Source organism: Danio rerio, chromosome 24 (genome assembly GCF_049306965.1).
Source record: "Danio rerio strain Tuebingen ecotype United States chromosome 24, GRCz12tu, whole genome shotgun sequence".
NCBI classification, from domain to species: Eukaryota; Metazoa; Chordata; class Actinopteri; order Cypriniformes; family Danionidae; genus Danio; species Danio rerio.
The window spans coordinates 12,482,501-12,501,880 of record NC_133199.1 but is presented as its reverse complement, the minus strand read 5'-3'; the positions used below and the strand labels follow the sequence as shown (position 1 = coordinate 12,501,880).

Genomic DNA, 19,380 nt, shown 5'->3' with positions numbered 1-19,380 from the left:
TCGGCCGCCAACCACGAGGGCTATTGGATGTGGCTCGTCAAGCGTGGGAACAAGAGCCAGCCCCACAACGGTCAGTAATTGAGCACGTGCGGGACATGAGAGGACGAATAGAGAAAGTCATGCCCATCGTCAAGCAACATCTGACCGAAGCCCAGCGCGCCCAACAGCGATTATATAACCGGCCCGCCCAACCCAGAGAGTTCCACCCAAGGGACAAGGTAATGATCCTGATACCTACCACCACCTCAAAGTTTTTGGCATCCTGGAAGGGGCCATATACAGTGGTAGAAAGGGTAGGGCCGGTAAACTATCGAGTCCGTCAGCCGGGACGAAGAAGAGAAGAACAACTTTACCACATCAATTTGATGAAGAAATGGGTTGCAGCTCCAGGTCATCTAGTTGCCTTCTCAGAAGAAACTTCTCCCGTTGTCCATATAGGTGAGCAACTCTCACCGAACCAGAAGGCGGAGCTGCAAGCCTTGGTCGGTCAGTTCAGGGATGTGTTCTCAGAGAAACCGGGCCGAACCACCATCATCCAGAACGACATCATCACCCCACCTGGCACCATCGTCCGGCAGAGGCCTTATCGAGTACCAGAAGCTCGCCGGCTGGCTATCAACGAGGAGATCCAAAAGATGAGGAAATTGGGAATCATCGAACCATCTCGTAGCCCGTGGTCCAGCCCCATAGTGATGGTCCCCAAACCCGACGGCACCCTCCGCTTTTGCAATGACTTCAGGAAGCTGAACGAAATTTCCAAATTCGACGGGTACCCCATGCCTCGGGTGGACGAGCTGCTGGATCGGCTGGGTGGAGCCCGATTCATATCCACGATCGACCTCACCAAAGGCTACTGGCAACTACCACTAAGTGAAAGCGCCAAGGAGAAAACCGCCTTCTCCACTCCCGGTGGGCACTGGCAATACCGGGTTCTTCCCTTCGGGCTCCACGGGGCTCCAGCAACATTCCAGCGTATGATGGACATCCTGCTGAGACCCCACCAGCCGTATGCAGCAGCATACCTTGACGACCTAATCGTCCAATCTGAGTCATGGGAAGAACATCTATCCCGGTTGCGGAGGGTGCTCCTTGATCTTCGTAGGGCTGGGCTCACAGCTAATCCCAAGAAATGCCACCTGGGTCTAGCAGAAGCAAAATACCTCGGTTTCCATATCGGTAGAGGTCTCATACAGCCACAACAGAACAAGGTCAGAGCACTACAAGAAACTCCACAACCCACCACAAAGACCCAGGTACGTGCATTTCTGGGGTTAGCGGGCTACTATAGATGTTTCATTCCCAATTTCTCATCCATAGCCAGCCCGCTGACAGACCTGACCAGAAAGGGGCAGCCAGAGAAGATACAGTGGAACAGGGAAGCAGATGGCGCGTTCCAAGCCCTGAAGACGGCACTAACATCCTCTCCGGTACTGCACGCACCTGACTTCGGCTGCCCCTTCATCCTACAGACAGACGCTTCCGACTCGGGCCTGGGCGCGGTCCTATCCCAGGTCCACGGCGATGAAGAACACCCAATCATGTACGTGAGTCGGAAGCTTACCCCTGCAGAGACCCGGTACGCCACGGTAGAGAAAGAGGCCCTGGCGATCAAGTGGGCAATCCTGGAGCTCAGGTATTATCTCCTTGGCAGAAGATTCACCCTGGTGACCGACCACGCTCCACTTCAATGGATGTCAACAGCGAAAAATAACAACGCTCGAGTCACCAGATGGTTCCTGTCGCTCCAGGATTATAACTTCACAGTGCAACATCGAGCCGGGGCCTCCCACGGAAACGCCGACGGGCTCTCAAGGCTATGGTCAGGATGGGCAGGTCTGTCAAATCATTCTACCCCCCCTCTCAATACTCTACCTTTTCTCCGCAGGACACCCAGGACCAGGACGACGCTAAGGGGGGGGGGAATGTAGCGAGCAATTATATGCCACGTCGCCCTGGTCGCTAATTTCACCCAGCTGGACCTTCATCAAGCCAGGATCACACACAGCTGGAGGACATCAAGCGGAGAGACATATAAGCCCAACCTACGCCAGGAGAAGATGAGCTTCATTCATTCTATGACTCCCTGTGCTAATGCTTGTCTCTCTGTCTCTCCTTAGCGGACTCCAGCTCGTGACGATCCTTCACCCGACTACTCACTGTCCTTCACCTACTTCCCGGAGCACCAGAGCACCTCACCCTAAAGAAGAGCACCTTTTACAACACCTTCACTTTGTAAATAAAGCACCCTCCGGGGACTTGTCTGTAAACTCATCCTGTTGTGCCGCTGTTTTCCCTCTGCCTCGCTACAATATATATAATATATAATATATAATATATATATATATATATATATATATATATATATATATATATTAGCGCTGTCAAAATTAACACGTTAACGCATGCGATTAATTTGAAATAATTAACGCGTTAAAAAAAATTAACGCAATTAACGCAGTTTTTTTTTTCTTTTTCCTGTTGTGGCCAGGGCAGACGCCTGCAAGTTTCCCGCTGTTTCGACGTACTTTTTGGGCCTGGCTGATCATCTTCTTATGATCTGATTGGCCCATAAAACACTCAGCAGACTGTCATGTCTTTCTGCCTCAGTGATTGAAGGTGCTGTGAGCTGTCTGTCATGCTCTGAAAGTAAGATGTTTCTTTTCCGGACAGAGCCGGGTGACATAATCCGCAGCCCATTGGTTCTTTTCTTTATTGACATTGGGCTGACCCATTCACAATCTTCCATGTTGGGCTCTGTGTAACGTAGTTGTGTATTTGTCAAAATAGCCGAGAGTCACGCCTGTTTCTCTTGCGCAGGTTCGCGCCGCGGGAGAGCAGGCTTTTGCGTCTGAACTCTGCAGAGGGGCACAAATCAATAAATTCCTGTCTATCTAGTTACCTATCTGTCCATATACATATACTTTTTTAAACTTTTAATCTGCACCACGGCCGCGGCAACTTCCTCCTATAATGCCGTTTCCTTAACCTGCAAGTCTTTATTTTACAAATGATAGAGAATGTCTGCTTCTCACGCTCTATGAAGGGTGCCATTCATGTTTTTTAAGATGCACTCGGTCAGAAGACAATCGCATGAGATATCATGACATTGTTTTTGATCGTCAGCATGATGTAGGCTTATAGTGACAATAATATTTACACAATATGGTTAATATAATGATATTTATACATGATCAAACTAGTGTGCAACTTAAGCAACTTTTTTTACATTTAGTTTTGTAGTTCTGCCCAAAAAAATATTTGTTGCATTTTTTAATTGTTTAAGTTCATTTGATTGACAATGTAAAAGCTGTTAGCTACATTTGACGTTTCATTGTTGAGTTAAACATGTTTTTTAAGGGTCTCTGATACATAGTTTTTATTATTTATCTTTATTTTATTAATCAACATTAACTGTGTGCGTCAGCAGGCAGTTTTTGTTATGCTCATTATTTTCTAGACCGGTCAAAACACACAGGCACCCACATATCCAGTGTGGATTATAATTTTATTTTAATAATAAAAAAAAGTAGTTTTTTAATTTGTCAACTCTCATTATTTCCTATATATGGCTTTTGTGCTTTTATAGAATGGGAGTTGTTAAACATATTCAAGGGCATGCACAGATTTTCAATACTTTATTATTATTATTATTATTATTATTATAATTTTTCATATCTGTCATGCCTGTATTTTGGCATTTTTTTTGCAGTCCACTTAGAATCCAACGTGAAAATCAATGTTTTCTTTATTGTCATTAATTATTTTGAAATTTAAATGTCATTAACATGCCTGTGTTTTTATTTCTGTAATAAATATGGCTGTCAAGCCAGGATCATGACGGTTTATTGTGGGTATGTTGTTTACATGAAGAAATCTGTGTTACAAGTAAACAAAAATTCTTATAAAAAATTATATATTGAATTTAAAAAGTATTTGTCTTGCGTTTACATTAATTTTACACTCGAATAGCCATAATTACAAGTTTCAGTCTTTTAAATGCGATTAATCGCAATTATTTTTTAAGTGCGATTAATTAGTTCATTTTTTTTAATCGATTGACAGCACTTATATATATATATATATATATATATATATATATATATATGTGTGTGTGTGTGTGTGTGCATGTGTGTGTGTGTGTGTGTGTGTATTTCAAATATTTCTCAAGTGCTGTTTTTCTAAATTTAAGATTTTTCACAACACATTTTAAATAAGTTTTAGTAACTAAGCTCTTGAGATTGCAAATAATATTTTACTTGTTATTTTTCAAGATACTAGTATTCAGCTTAAAGCATAAAAAATCCATCAAAAGATTATTTTTTTTGTGCAGTAGGTATAGATCACATTCATTCACAACCCATGTTTGCAAATTACAAGCTGTGAGACTTCACTCATCTGTAATGGAGTGATCTGTAATGGTGACATACAATTCTGCAGTGTCCATGCAATCACGTTAACATCCAGCATCTTTAGTTATTATAAAGTTGGTGGCACACTGGATATGAAGGATGGCATCTCTGCATCCATAACGACTCAAGGTTTTGTTTTCTGGTGCAGAATGAATTTGAACAGCATCTTGATGCCGTGACCACAAAACAGATCAGTAGCATCGCACTTGAAATTATCCATCTGTCCAAATAAAGTGAATTTGGCTGCATGCAAATGAGCGCCTATGAACATTTTTCTTTTCCCGTTAAGAATTTGTGCTTTGCTATGGAAGCATACGAGTAGCATAATTCAATTCAAAATGTAATATGCAAAATGGCAATGCAATATGTTAAATGGCAATGTATTTCTGTATTTGAATTTGCATTTTCCAAGACATATGAGCAATGTTTGGTGCAAAATGAAAATGTAAATTAAATTACATTGTTTGCATTTCTCATTTCAAACACTGTTTTAATTTGTAAATTGTATCCACATTTTAAAGCTTTATAAGTAGCAAAATTAAATTGAAAATGCTATACACAAACTGAATTTGATGTGAATAAAGTACAAGCAGAAACTGTGGCAAAATGATCATTTAAATGTTATTTGTCCTAAATGCATTTACACTCGCGTCTAGGAAATGCAGGATTACATTTTCAGCATAACAGCATGGGATGTGTGTAGCAAAATTAATTTTGAAATGTAATACACAAAACAATAATGCAGTATGTAAATGGCAGTGTATTTCTGTATTTCAGTTAGCATTTTCCAAGACATATGTGCAATGTTTGCTGCAGAATGAAAATGAAAATGAAAAAAACATAATGCATTTTCATTTAACACATCGCGACGAATGAAAGCCGATTTGAAATTGAAAATGCATTCTGACCTGGCCACGCCCACAGACGGCCACCGTTGCTGCAAAGGTTTTAGTTTGTGTCGTCACAGCTGCCGCGAGGACTATTTGGGACATTTGGCAGCATAAACATGGCGAAGTCTGTTCCTCAGTGGCTTCGTGAAGCTGCACGAGCCCTCGAGCGTGAACTGGGAAATACTTTAGAAAAGCAATCACCTCCTAGCTCAGTAAACTTAGCTTAAGGTTTGATATTCGCGCACGCAGTTTTAGGGATCATCTGCGATTTACATCAACAGAACCAAAATGCACAGTAACGCAAAGCAGAAAAAATTCAGGAGATTCCAATAAATGGTTAGAGGCCAGACTGATTTAATACAGGTAGCAAAGCTACTATACCACTAACTATATGGTACATACAATGCAGAAATAGGCAATAGCTCTTGTCATAAGCATACAGTACACATCAGCTAAAGCCCCTTTAGGTTCTGTCGATGTAATTTGCAGATGATCCCTAAAACTGCATGCGCGAATATCAAACCTTAAGCCAAGTTTACTGAGCTAGGAGGTGATTGCTTTTCTAAAGTATTTCCCAGTTCACGCTCGAGGGCTCGTGCAGCTTCACGAAGCCGCTGAGGAACAGACTTCGCCATGTTTATGCCGCCAAATGTCCCAAATAGTCCTCACGGCAGCTGTGACGACATAAACTAAAACCTGCCTTGCAGCAACGGTGGCCGTCTGTGGGCGTGGCCAGGCCAGAATGCATTTTCAATTTCAAATCGGCTTTCATTCGTCGCGATGTGTTAAATGAAAATGCATTATGATTTTTTTCATTTTCATTGTCATTCTGCAGCAAACATTGCACATATGTCTTGGAAAATGCTAACTGAAATACAGAAATACACTGCCTTTTACATATTGCATTATTGTTTTGCGTATTACATTTCAAAATTAATTTTGCTACACACATCCCATGCTGTTATGCTGAAAATGTAATCCTGCATTTCCTAGACGCGAGTGTAAATGCATTTAGGACAAATAACATTTAAATTATCATTTTGCCACAGTTTCTGCTTGTACTTTATTCACATCAAATTCAGTTTGTGTATAGCATTTTCAATTTAATTTTGCTACTTATAAAGCTTTAAAATGTGGATACAATTTACAAATTAAAACAGTGTTTGAAATGAGAAATGCAAACAATGTAATTTAATTTACATTTTCATTCTGCACCAAACATTGCTCATATGTCTTGGAAAATGCAAATTCAAATACAGAAATACATTGCCATTTAACATATTGCATTGCCATTTTGCATATTACATTTTGAATTGAATTATGCTACTCGTATGCTTCCATACTTTGCAGAGGTCTACTTTGAATACAGAATCGATACTAAACATTTGAGAATCAATTCAGAATCGCTAAACAAAAGAATCATGATGCATACTTTTTTTTCCCACCCCTAGTACTGGCAAACCTTTCTTCTTTCCTTACCTGTTCTCCAGCTCTGAAATGTCTGTCTGCAGCCTTAGGTAGAATTTCTCAGCCTGAGAAAAAAGTTGTCGCAGCAGCAGCACGTTAGTGTGAGCTGTGTTTATGAGTTCCATCTCCACTTCTCCACGCACCAAAACCTGAAGCCCATTTAGAATATCAGTCACCTCGTCCACTGTGTATGTCTCTTCTATGAGCCTTTAATGTGGACACAGAGAGAAAAGTAAAAAATTAACTTCTGCTAAAGACAAAAACCAGCAGTTTATTTCAAATACATTGGCTTGTATTCCTCACCTACTTTCCTTTAGGTCTTGAAAACAGGAGTCGACAGTCTTCAGTCTAAGGGCCCGTTTAGAGCGGGCAAATCGCATGTAGTTTATCACCTCATGCTGATGGTGTTCATTAAAACCAAAATCAGCCTATAGGGAAGGCACAGAATATTACATTTAATCTTCTAGCAGAATGGCATTTTCACACCAACCTACTATACAAACAAATTTATTGTAATTGAAGAGGTTAAAAAACTTTAAAAACCAACTTGCATATGTCGCTTAAAGATATAACTGATTTTATCTCAAGCATAAATTATATTTTTTAAACCAATATATGTATTAACATTAGTATAATAATCACAAAATTAAAGCGTGTAGGAATTGAAATATTACAAATATTTTTGATGTCTTTGACAATTCAAAACATGAGCTGAAAATAGGGCCAATTGACTTCACAAACCAGCAGGGGGGAATGCGGGAAAAACCAGTTTCTGCTGCATTTGCATTTGTGTATGCTGAAACTCAGCTTCATCCCCCCCATCTCACGCATATGGTCATTTCAATGTTTGAATGTTCTAGATTAACCAAACTGACTTTAACTATCATGTTTGATATCATTTGAAATGTCTCAGTGCGATTGGTACAATGGTCTCATTCTCTCAGAAATAGACATAATCAAAACAATAAATATATAACTTCAGGCATCTTTTGAACCACTGTGAAGGGTGTGACTTTCCACAGGCAGCACCAAGTGTGAAAGCCTTTTGTTATACACACACCCCCTTCCTTGAGAGAATTCTTGGATTATTTAAGGTAAGGTTTGAGAAAGGCTCAGGGCGATTCTGCCTAACCAGATCAGCCCATAACATGGCTTGCTCCATGTTATGTATTTTGAAGTCAGGAATGCATCTTTTTCATCTTGGATTTGTCTTTGATAATTTGATGTGTTGTATTGATCGTTTATGAATTGACTGATTGAATTGGCATAATACATTTACCTGACTAATAAATTGTTATGTTTTGAATTATTTAAACCTCGTGTTATTATCACTGATAAATGTTGTTGTCCATAGCACTACAAGCCACTGTACAGGTTAGTAACGGACTAAAACATGTTAGACGGAGCAGCGTGGCACGCTATACAATGTTGTTAGAGATCCGACTAACAAATTGGCATTATTTCAAGTATACTTGGGGTGCTTTCACACCTACACTTTTGTTTCGGAACGTATCTCGTTTGCCCAGTTAGCGCGGTTCGATTGGCATATGTAAACAGGGCAATCGCGCTCTGTTCCGCGCCAAAGTAATCGCTCCGAGATCGCTTGAATGAGGCCCTGAAGCGGTTCGATTGTAGTGAGAAAGCGATCCGATCCGAGCGCGGTTATATCACAGTGTGTTATGGATATGTAATAGGCTTACGGCTATATGAAGAGAGTATTATGAGTAGGGCGGGAAGTTTCGCGAGTCTCCGGATGCCCGCAAACGAGTGATGATCTCCCGGTAATCTCGCGTCTCCCTCCAGGTCCTCAAATAGGCATCGTCGCGCACCCTTCTCACCCCTCCCCACCGAGTCTCTCCTCAGACACGTCACGCGCGCGCACCCTGTTAATCACCACCAAACCACCACCTCTCCTGACAGTTTAGCGGGACGCTGCAAAATAAACCCTGACACTCTGATCAATGTGAGGAGAGTTTACTTGCACGTGACTTGTTTTAGCTCTTTTGGTCCGATTAGACTTTGCAGTGTGAAAGCGAACAAGATCAAAGAGCAACAATGTAACAATTGTAATCTCTGTTTCGGAACAACTGAATCGATTCACAGGTGTGAAAGCACCCTTAGACTGCAAAAGGCCAACTATGGGTTTTCTATTTAGAACAACAAAATATTGTTGAAACTAATTTAAGTGTGGATATTTAGGCCTTCATCTACAAACTTATAATCCTGTGTGATTATTATTAAAATACTTTGTCTTGATTAAGTAGACAACAGATCTATGGGGACCAAATAAAAATCTCCTAAATTGAGTAAGTAGGGTTCTGCCTTTTTAGGAGAGTGGTTAATCGCCTCTGTTTAATGACCAAGACTGACAAGCTTGTATTAAGAGATTGTATACCCGGCCGGTGCAAGACTCGAGATGCTATAGGAATCTGAGTAAATGAGAATAAGGTATAATAACAAATTAAAAGAATATTCAATCATAATCTAAAATAATGTGAAAGGAAACAAAATAATCTTATCAATGTTTTATAATTGGAGTCAGATAAAACGAGGATAAATATATTAATATTTTAAACCACCTCATATTAAAATTGGAGTCAGATATGAGCTAAGTTTAATATAAATCAACATTGTGCACTGGAAAGACCGAACATGCAGTGAACCTTCATCCACCATTGGATACCGTCATTGGACCAACTGGCTGGACCCTACAAGCGCGTTACTGTTTGATTTGTTAACAACGAAATTACTGTAAAGTAGAGGTGTAACAGTACATGTATTCATCTGAAAACACTAGATGCAGTTTTCAGGAACAGTTCTGCCATGTTGCAATTAGGGCTGCACGATTAATCAAAAAACGATCACGGTCTCATTTCGACACTACACACAATCTTAATTTAGCTTTTCTTTGATTCAGCCAATTATATTTTTAAGGTCAGGAGAGAAGCTTAAAGGCAGTCGCACAAGCCTTCATAGGAAAATGAACACCTTCAAAAGACGTTAAAAGTGTCACATACTGTATTTATAAGGTATAATTCACCCAGAAAAGGTATAATTCACCCATGTCTTCATGTAATGATGTATTTGCGGCCACGAAATCACACCTGAGCCGACCACAAGCAACCGAGAACGCATGCAGCACGGCAATGACAGCTACTTTAGTGAACAGAACCTGCATAGGTTCTGAATAACAAGTAATAAATTTGTAAATAACGTTCAGTTTGTTGCACAAAGCAAAGTTTAAGCACAAAGTTTAAGAGCAATGATTTGCATGTGTGTTTTATCACAGTCACGGCAGCCATGAGCCATACTAGGAAGTGAAAATGAAACTGCAGATCATTAAATGATCATATCGCATTTTACAGTTATGATTACAAGTAATTGATATGTTTTTTTCTTTCATAGCTAACACAGTGTTGTGCATCAAAATAAATGTTCTACAGCAGGGGTGGGCAACCCTGTTCCTGGAGAGCTACCTTCCTCCAGATTTCAGTTGTACCCATATCAAACACACCTGAACCAATTAATTAGGACCCGAACACCATGTGACAATTACAGGCAGGTGTGTTTGATATGGGTTGCAACTGAATTCTGCAGGAAGGGCGCTCTCCAGGAACAGAGTTGGCCACCCTTGTTCTACAGTGTCAGTATAGCTACTCTAGCTTATATATTGTTGAATATAATGCAAGAAGAAACCTGATAATGACAATTGTCTGATTTTACCAGTGAAAACAAATGGTCTAATAATGCTGTCCATGACAAACGACAAGCACATGATTCAAAAATAATAATTAAATTTTATAATTATGAATATTATTCTGATGTTATCATTTTACTCTGAATGAACAAACAGAACATATTAAAAGTTTGTTCAAGTCCACCATAATAAATATACAAAATTTAGCATTTTAAGCAAAAGAAGACCTACACATAGGCCTAGAGCTGGGCGAAAATTCGATATCGACAATTATTGCGATATAAAATTTTTCGATAAAACGATAATGACAATTCGATAATTGCTTGATAATATTTATGCACTATGCGTAACGTTTCGAAAGCACTTTGCAGCCTGCCCTTCCGGATGCCATACGCCTTACAAGTTTACAGCCATATAGTGTTTGTTGCACTGAAAGAAGTAAGAAAGAAATAAGGTAAAAAAGGTCAGAGTCACAGACACTGTTGACAAGAAACGTCACTAGACCTCAGTCATGAGCTACTTAGTTTTTTGCTATCAGACACAAAACAGAGTAACGTGCACCGCAAACTGTGCTGACGTCTCCTGTTATCAAAAGTAGGCAACACCACAAACCTGTTTCACCATTTAAAACAAGACCACCCTTATGAACATGCTAAGAAAGTACAGGCCTAAACAAGTGTTAGTAAACCAGCGCAGCTACCCAGCAGAGTCTCATGTCATCATTTTCGAAAGCCGTGCCTTACGAGAAAAAAAACCTTGAAAAGAGAGATGACAGCGGACAAAATCCTAAACACATCTCAATGAACACTTAACGCTTGATGTAAACTACAGGCTGCATCAGTTAAGGGTATCATTTAAGGGTAGTTGTTAAGACAATAAAGAATCTTTTGATTTCAAGCTTATGTTTCCTTTTAATATTAAAATATTTGATTTGAAATCTGTATACCACTATTGTCTCTCATCGACGGTAAATAAACTAGCCTTTATATAACCTATTTAAAAGGACATAATCACAGAGGAGAAATCAGTTGCTCAAGACATAATCTTTAAAATAATGACATATTAAAAATGCAGCAAATATATGACAGACGTTTACAACAGCAGTGGATCATCAATTAAAACCTTTTTTCCCACGGAGCGAAGCATCATCCACACGCAGATGTTTAAGGCGGGCACGAACTAAATAAATATATACATATTTCCTTAAAAAGTATATTTTTGTAACGAATTTCATTTTGTATAATGTGTAACTTAATTTTGATGTATATTTTGGTCAGTTATCTACAGCATAAACGAGTAACGAATAACATCTGAGGTGAAGCGCTTTAACACAAGCCCGCTATATGCTTTAGCGCCAAAACAATCCATCAAACTATTTTCACGGTTTCATTTTAATTCATTAACTAAGCGCGGTGTGAGCGGCATGAACTGGACAGTCTTTTCGCAGCACTGATAGATTTCTTGGGTTACCTCGGAAGAATAAACTTGGATGGAGCGCAAAAGCTCGCTGTGTAAACGGAGGTTCCCCGGCTGGCTCCCTAGATGTTTTCGTTGTGATGCGTGATTTGTAAAATGAGTGACTGCTTAGACCTATTCGTGCTAATCTGTCAGACACATTTGGTTAAAACAAGCGTGGATATATCGGAGATATGCGCATAACAAGGGTTTATGCGTCCCGCAATATGGGATGTCAAGAGGGTGACAGCATAAGGTAAACTGCACACACTTATGTAATGCATGGACCATCGATAAGGTTTATCAATTTATCGACAATCAATAGATCAAGTAATCATTAGCATCCCTAAATAAAATATATTAAAGTATATTTCACCCTAAATTCAACATACACCATTAAAAGGAGAGTTAATCCAAAACTGAAAATTCGGTAACTTTTTACAATAAGGTTTAATAGTTAATGCATTTACTATCATGAACTAACCATGAACAACACATGTACAGCATTTATTAATCATAATTAAACATTTACTAATGCATTTTTAACATCCAAGTCCAAGCTTGTAAATATTAGTTAATTCACCATGAGTTAACATGAACTAACAATGAACAACTGTACTTTCATTAACTAACGCAAATGCATTAACATTAACTAATTAACCTTATTGTAAAGTGTGACCGAAAATTCTGTAGCCATTAACTCACGTTCCAAACCAGTTTTATTTATTTTTTCTGATGTTGAACAATATCCAATAACTTGTAGGTAATGTATTTGGTTGTTGAAAACTTGAACAAGTAAATTCTGAATTAAGATTGTTCTTTTGTTTATTATTTTATTATTTATATTGTCAGACCGCTAAAACATTTCACTAAATGTGTTAAATCAGCTGCACAAAACCATTGGCATGCTAAAAAACTTATATAATTGACAGATATAAAGATTTTACATTTATCGTGATTAGGGTTGTAACGGTATGAATTTTTCACGGTATGATAATCGTCTAAAACAATACCACGGTTTGACGGTTTCGCGGTATACGGTATGTTACAAAATAATAGAACAGTGAAGCAAATTTGACTTTTTCCAAATAATATATTTTTAGTTACTATAAACAACACCACTTACAATGAACAAATAAAAATAAGAAAATAATAAATAATGTGTCAAAGTCCAAATAAAGTCCAAATAAACATGGTGCAAATCCTCAGTAAAAAAATAGATATAAATATTTACTATACTATAAATAGTTACATAACGAAACTAGATTCAATATGGAACATCCTTAGGTTTTATGTGCCAGCATGGATATGGTTGTCTATGGATATGGATATGGTTGTCTGCAATGCAGACAAACAGCTGCATCTTCATTTGCGTCTTTTGAAAACCGCAAGAGCAGCAGTTCGTCTTTGCTGTGTCACTGTTTTGTCATGTTTCTGTGCTGCTGTGCATGCAAAAGTACTTAGTATAAGAATTATTTCATGCAAAACTTTTTTTTTGCGTTTTATTTAGCCGCGCATAAATGTATGCCTTTCTCTCATTCCGTGTTGTTCAAAAAGCTTGTTTCTCAATATGCGTTCTTCAGCGGTCTTGCGTCCTCGTGTTCTCGTGAAACGTCATCATCAGCTGCCTAAAGGCTGATTTATACTTCTGCGTCAAACACCTGCGTAGGCTACGGCGCTGACGCATAGCCCTTCGCCGTGGCCATCGCCGTCACTGACGTGCACCTCTCAAAAATTGTAACTACACGTCGCAACAACGCGTAGCGCAAGCTCTGTGATTGGTCGGCTTGCTAGCGCCGACGAGTCTGGGCGGGACCGAGAGCCGCGCGAATGGCGCGAGCGATTGTTTACAAGTGTGGAGTCCCGTGAAGGAGCTCCAGATGGAAAGTTTTGCTCTGTGTTTACCTCATGGTTAAAGTTGTTGCACGTCCGCCGGTTCCTGCCTCAAAATGAGCGAGTTTGAGTCACTTGTACATCCAGGAAGTGTTCAGGAAAAGCAAAACAGAAGCGAAGAAACTCTACACAGAGGAACATTTACACTTCACTGCCAACTAGCGTTTCGGAAGTGTTAATGCAGACCAACGGAGACAGTGCGCAGAAGTATAAATGCACAGCCACGCGCGTTGCCTGCGCCGTGAGTTGCGCCGGTCACTTGACGCAGAAGTATAAACCAGGCTTTAGTTCAGTTCCAATGCTCAAGACCGCAAGTACGGAGGACGCGTGAAACTTCCCGGATGTGTTCTTGATATCGAGGACGCACCGATGCAGACTTGAGCACCGAAGTCCCAGAAGTCATTGCGACTGGAGGTGGGAAGCGCAGCATTTTATTTAGATTTATTATTAAAGTTCAGAGATATCACTTGTTTACCTCAGGAGTTTCCCTAAATGAAACGGTGAAGGTAAACATTAACATGAACATCTTAATAAAGGAATAAACACATTAATTGTGTTTGTTTGATGAAATTCGTATTAAAATTTGTTTTATTTATAATGTGCAGAGTATATTTATAATGCTTTTATGCAAAGTATATATTTTGAAGAGGGGGAAACAATAAATCGTTGTACGAAGGCTGTAATGTTTAATTAATTTCCATTTAAAACGCGTGAAGGTCACATGACCATCAGGAAGAACGCAGCATCCCATTTCTCAAAGGACGCGTTCTCTGCCCTCGCGGTCTCCTGAGTTCGTTCTTCCGAGGACAGCTGGCAAGACCGCACTCTACAAGAACGCAAGTCCATTCTCTGAGAAACAGCCTTGGTCCACAAACAAAAGCGAAACCTATGCTTATTGGTTGTGATATAGCGAGTTTGAACCAATCTGGGCATGGAGGAGGGACAATGCATCAATGTATCATGTCTGATTTGTCCGGAGACACAGTGACGAGCGTTTCTTTGTCAAATCAGCGTTGTCAAATGTTGATGACGTAACCGCACTGATTCCGGAGCCTCTGCAAGTCCGCGAATGTTATGTGATACAGCACTGGAAAGCTGAGATTCTCTTCTTTATGCCAATCTTTGAATTGTATGAATCGGATCAGCGGATCAAAAGTTATTAAACATTTAAGAGCAATACTTATTTTTAGCCGCGGGCGGCTGTCTCAGTCTTTAAGGGTTAAAACCGTTGATATGCAATTGTTCATGGTATGATAATCGTGCACGTTCAAATCGTGGTAAACCGTCATACCGGTATATTGTTACAACCCTAATCGTGATAAATATCGATCTCAACTGATATGAAAAAAATTATCGGCAGATCCCCTACTGCACCTTTAACGCCCCATTCACACAGGGGCATCAGCGTCAACACTTTCTATTCACTTTGAATGGGCGACGTCAGGCAATGCCGAACTGCATGTGGATCCGTCACAGGCGCTTCAGAGGCGTTACTCGCTGAAGAAGTTGGGACTAGCTCAACTTTTTAAGTGCCGATGGAAGCGTCAGCCAATCAAATCACTGAATGCAAATACACCAGTTAGACTAGCCTATTGCTGACTGAATTTCATTGGCTGACGCTTCTATGTCAATCGCATCAGCCCCAACTTCAGACACGCCTTCAGTCAAGCGTTGATGCTGAAGCCCCGTGTGAATGGGGCGTAATAGCTTTTAACAGTTATATATATATATATATATATATATATATATATATATATATATATATATACATATATATATAGTCAACCTGCAGTTAAATAGTACATAGGTGATGTCTATGTGTACATATTCAAAAAAAGTGCATTTGTGCATTAAGAGTATGTGTAGCATTTAAAGTCTTCGATGGTTAGCTTCATCTTTTCACAGGTATTGAATCTTAACTCTGGATGGGCATTCCCATGTGAAAATAGAAAAGAAAGAAAATATTTTGCGAATGTATAATATTGTATAATGTATTTGAACAAGAGATAATAAATGTTAAGCTTATCTAGCTTTTCCTGTCCTTTCATTTTGAAGCATTGTAGATTAATTTCAATTTAGTGGAATGTAAATAAATCTAAACTATGAGATGGTATAGAAAGTTTAAAGTCTTCCATTTTCTGTCTGACTCTGAAGCCTTCTATTTTATCACTGAAAAAAAAATCGTGTTGACATCAATCCCAGACACACACGCATTCAACAACTGTTTAAATAAATATTTAAAAATAAATATTTCCCAAATTATGTTTAACAGAGCAACAAATTTTAACAGTATTTGCACTAATATGTTTTTCTGGTGAAAGGCTTATTTGTTTTTTTTTTTTTTGGCTAGAGTAAAAGCAGATTTAAATATTTTGAAACCTCTTTTAAGGTCAATATTATTAGCCCCTTTAGGGAATATATATTTTTGATTGTCTGCAGAAGAAGCTACTGTTATACAATGGCTTTCCCAATTACCCTAATTAAGCCTTTGAATCACACTTTGAATTTGAATGTTTGTATTTAAAAAAATATCTACTAAAATATAATGTACTGTCATCATAGCAAAGATAAAATTAATCGGTTATTAGTAGGAGTTTAACGATACACTCAGCTCACGATACGATGTGTATCACGATATAATGTTCACGATGCAATATGTATCACGATATTTGGAAAAAAAATTGAAAATTTAACTGAAATGCAAATTTTACCAAGTAAACAAACTGAACCTTCTTTAAGAAAATAAATTAAACAGGCCTGTCTCTGGAAAATAAAACAATTTAAAAACTTCTTAAAAATATTATTTAAATGACAGAGACAAAATTAAGTAACAATTTAAGTAAAGGTGCAAAAAAATAAGCTTATTATTTAATTGAATTTAACAGTAAGAGCTTAAGGCTTTGCTTGGTCACTTGCGTTTTTTGTGTGTGCAAAAACAAATCCACATTTCCAGGTAATCAGCAGTTTTATAAGATAATCCTGAACTTATGTGTATCTGTCTGAGAGGTTTTTATGGATGGCTGTCTTCATGTTGGGCATGATGAGTGACAGGGTGGCCGTCGTTTCATTACACAGGACAGTCGTGACTCTTTTCAGCAGTTTAGGCAGGTTTACTATTTCTTCGGCGTCGCTGATGTCGGCACTATCAAGTGTATTATGTAGACGTGCATTTTTGTGTACCTCTGTACTCAAAAAGGTTAATGCTCGTCGTAATCATAACTCTAAAATGCGATATGATTGTTTAAATAATGTGCACGCTTGCGGTTTCATTTCCACTACTAAGTGCTGTTCATACTTCCCACGCAGCTCCTGTACAATCACTCTGTTCCACAAAACTGAATGTTGTTTACTACTTTATTACCTGTTAGTCACAACCTGCAGGTTCTGTTCACTAAAGCAGACGCGCGCGTATGGCAAGCCGTTTTAGCATTTAAACCTTTGTTCTGACTATCCATAAATATATTTAATTCATATTTAAATAAATTCATTTAGAGATATATCTAATTACAATTGTGATTGTAATTAGTCAGAACTCATTTAGAGATATCTGCAAATATTTTTCAATGGAAGTCAATGGAGGAATATGACTAGACATAATATATTTGCAGATATCTCCAATCTGATTTCGTACTAATACAATTGTAATTGCAGATATCTCTAATTGTCATTCTGGTCAGCTCACGTCATGTGTGATTTTGCGGCCGCCAATACATCATTATATGAAGACAGAATGATATTTTAGGGTGTATTGTACCTTATAAATACAGTATGTGACTCTTTCAACACCATTAGGAGGTATCCATGTCGCTGTGCAAAGTATGTAAAACACTGTGAAGACTTTATGGGCCCTATCATACACCCGGCGCAGTGGGGCGCAAGACGTGGCGCAATAGCCTTTTGCTAGTTTCAGCTTGGCCCAAGAGTCGTTTTGAGGCGTTGCGCTATGCTGTTTAAATAGCAAATGCATTAGCGCTCATTTGTGCGCCCATAGGCGTTCTGGTCTAAAAAGTGAGGCGTTCTGAGGCGGATCGCTGGCGTGTTGCTATTTTGAGAAACTATAATAGATTTTTCATTAGACCAAAACTAACCCGGTCTAAACTCTGGCGCAGAGTTGCGCCTCGCTTACGCACTGCTTAATATGCACAAGAGAGAAATAGGCAAATATCTTTACATATGAAAAAAATTAAATAGTAAGGATAAATATAGGATATAATAAGAATTGATATAGGATATAAATATAAAGGATTAAAATATTACAAAACATTATTTTCTAGCCTATATAAATATGAAAAACCACTGCTTTTATGTCTTCTTCATCTCGGGAGGCTTTTTCTGTTCATTCATAACAATTTGCTTTTGTATAATGTTATTATTATTAGCAGTATTATTTAATATATCCATATTCATATTTGTTTTATTAAAAACAAGCTTACATTTGCCGACCTGTCAGGTTTAAGACCATATGGGGCATGGTAGGTGTATTTGGAAATAACTCAGTATTTTGACCAGATTTGGTCATTATTGTTCATTTATTCGTTTGCTAGAAATTAGAACTGAATTTAGAAACAAATCTTTGCGCTTAAAAAACAAAATTAATTATTTATAGGCTAATTGATGTCTGTGCGTAAAGGTTTCCCTATCCAAGAATGAAAGTGAAAGTAGATCATTTATCTTTCATTCTCACGCAGTAGATGCTCTGTTTAACAGTTTTCTGTTAAAAAACTGTCAACTGTTTGCTTGTGAAATGCTCATTTTTTCCACTTAGACTTACTTTGCGTCCTGTAAAAAGCGAATGCGCTCTTGGCGCGACGCAGCTGACTCTTAAAGGGAATGGGAGATGAGACTCTAATTGGTTTATTCTCAAAACACACCTATAACTTATTAAGAAAATAAACTCAATCCTTTTAGACCATGCGCCTTGACACAAGGCAGATTTCCCGTCCTTAAATTAGCAAAAACGCGTCCTGACGCGCCCTAAAAGCGTTTGCGCCCTGCGTTTGGCGCTCTGCACATGGACCATAAAAATAGAGCCCTATAACTTAGGATGTTTGACCCAGTATGCATGTCAAAAAGCGGACGAGTCTAAAGCAATGACTGTACAACCGAAATGTTGCCAGACGTCTGATTTTGAGAGGATGGGCCATCCTCTATTTCTGCTCCACTTATCTTGGTCTGCTAACATTACTGCTGCTGCAATCTGAACTCATGTGCGACAACAGGTGGAACGTAGCTCACGTGCAAACAGCTCAACTAATAAGAGAAAACGGCCGTCATATCGTAATCAAATCGTCATAACGCCACGATGCATATTGAGACATTTTTGCATCGCAATAAATTGTACAACGATAAATCGCTACACCCCTAGTTATTAGAAATGAGTGATTAAAACTATTGTGTTTAGAAATGTGTTTGAGAAAAACGAGAAAAAAATGAGAAAAAAAAAAACTTCTTTCCATTAAATAGAAATTGGGGAGGAAAGGGGTTGCTAATATTCAGGAGTGCTAATAATTCTGACTTCAACTGCATATATTATTTTCCTCCCTGCAAAGGAAAGAGAAATAAATACAAT

At 38.7% G+C, this 19,380-nt stretch overlaps 1 protein-coding gene across 6 annotated transcripts in view; it reads right to left on the bottom strand.

Annotated features, from left to right (window-relative positions):
* Nucleotides 1–19,380, bottom strand: part of lztfl1 (leucine zipper transcription factor-like 1) — a 119,891-nt gene that overhangs the window by 88,765 nt on the left and 11,746 nt on the right. For 4 of the 6 annotated variants that reach the window (XM_068217030.1, XM_068217029.1, XM_073940023.1 and 1 more), the window contains 2 exon segments: nt 7,070–7,194; nt 6,779–6,973 (listed from right to left, as the gene is read on the bottom strand). In XM_068217030.1, coding sequence (XP_068073131.1) covers nt 6,779–6,973; nt 7,070–7,194 — 320 coding nt within the window. 6 annotated transcript variants of the gene reach the window in all.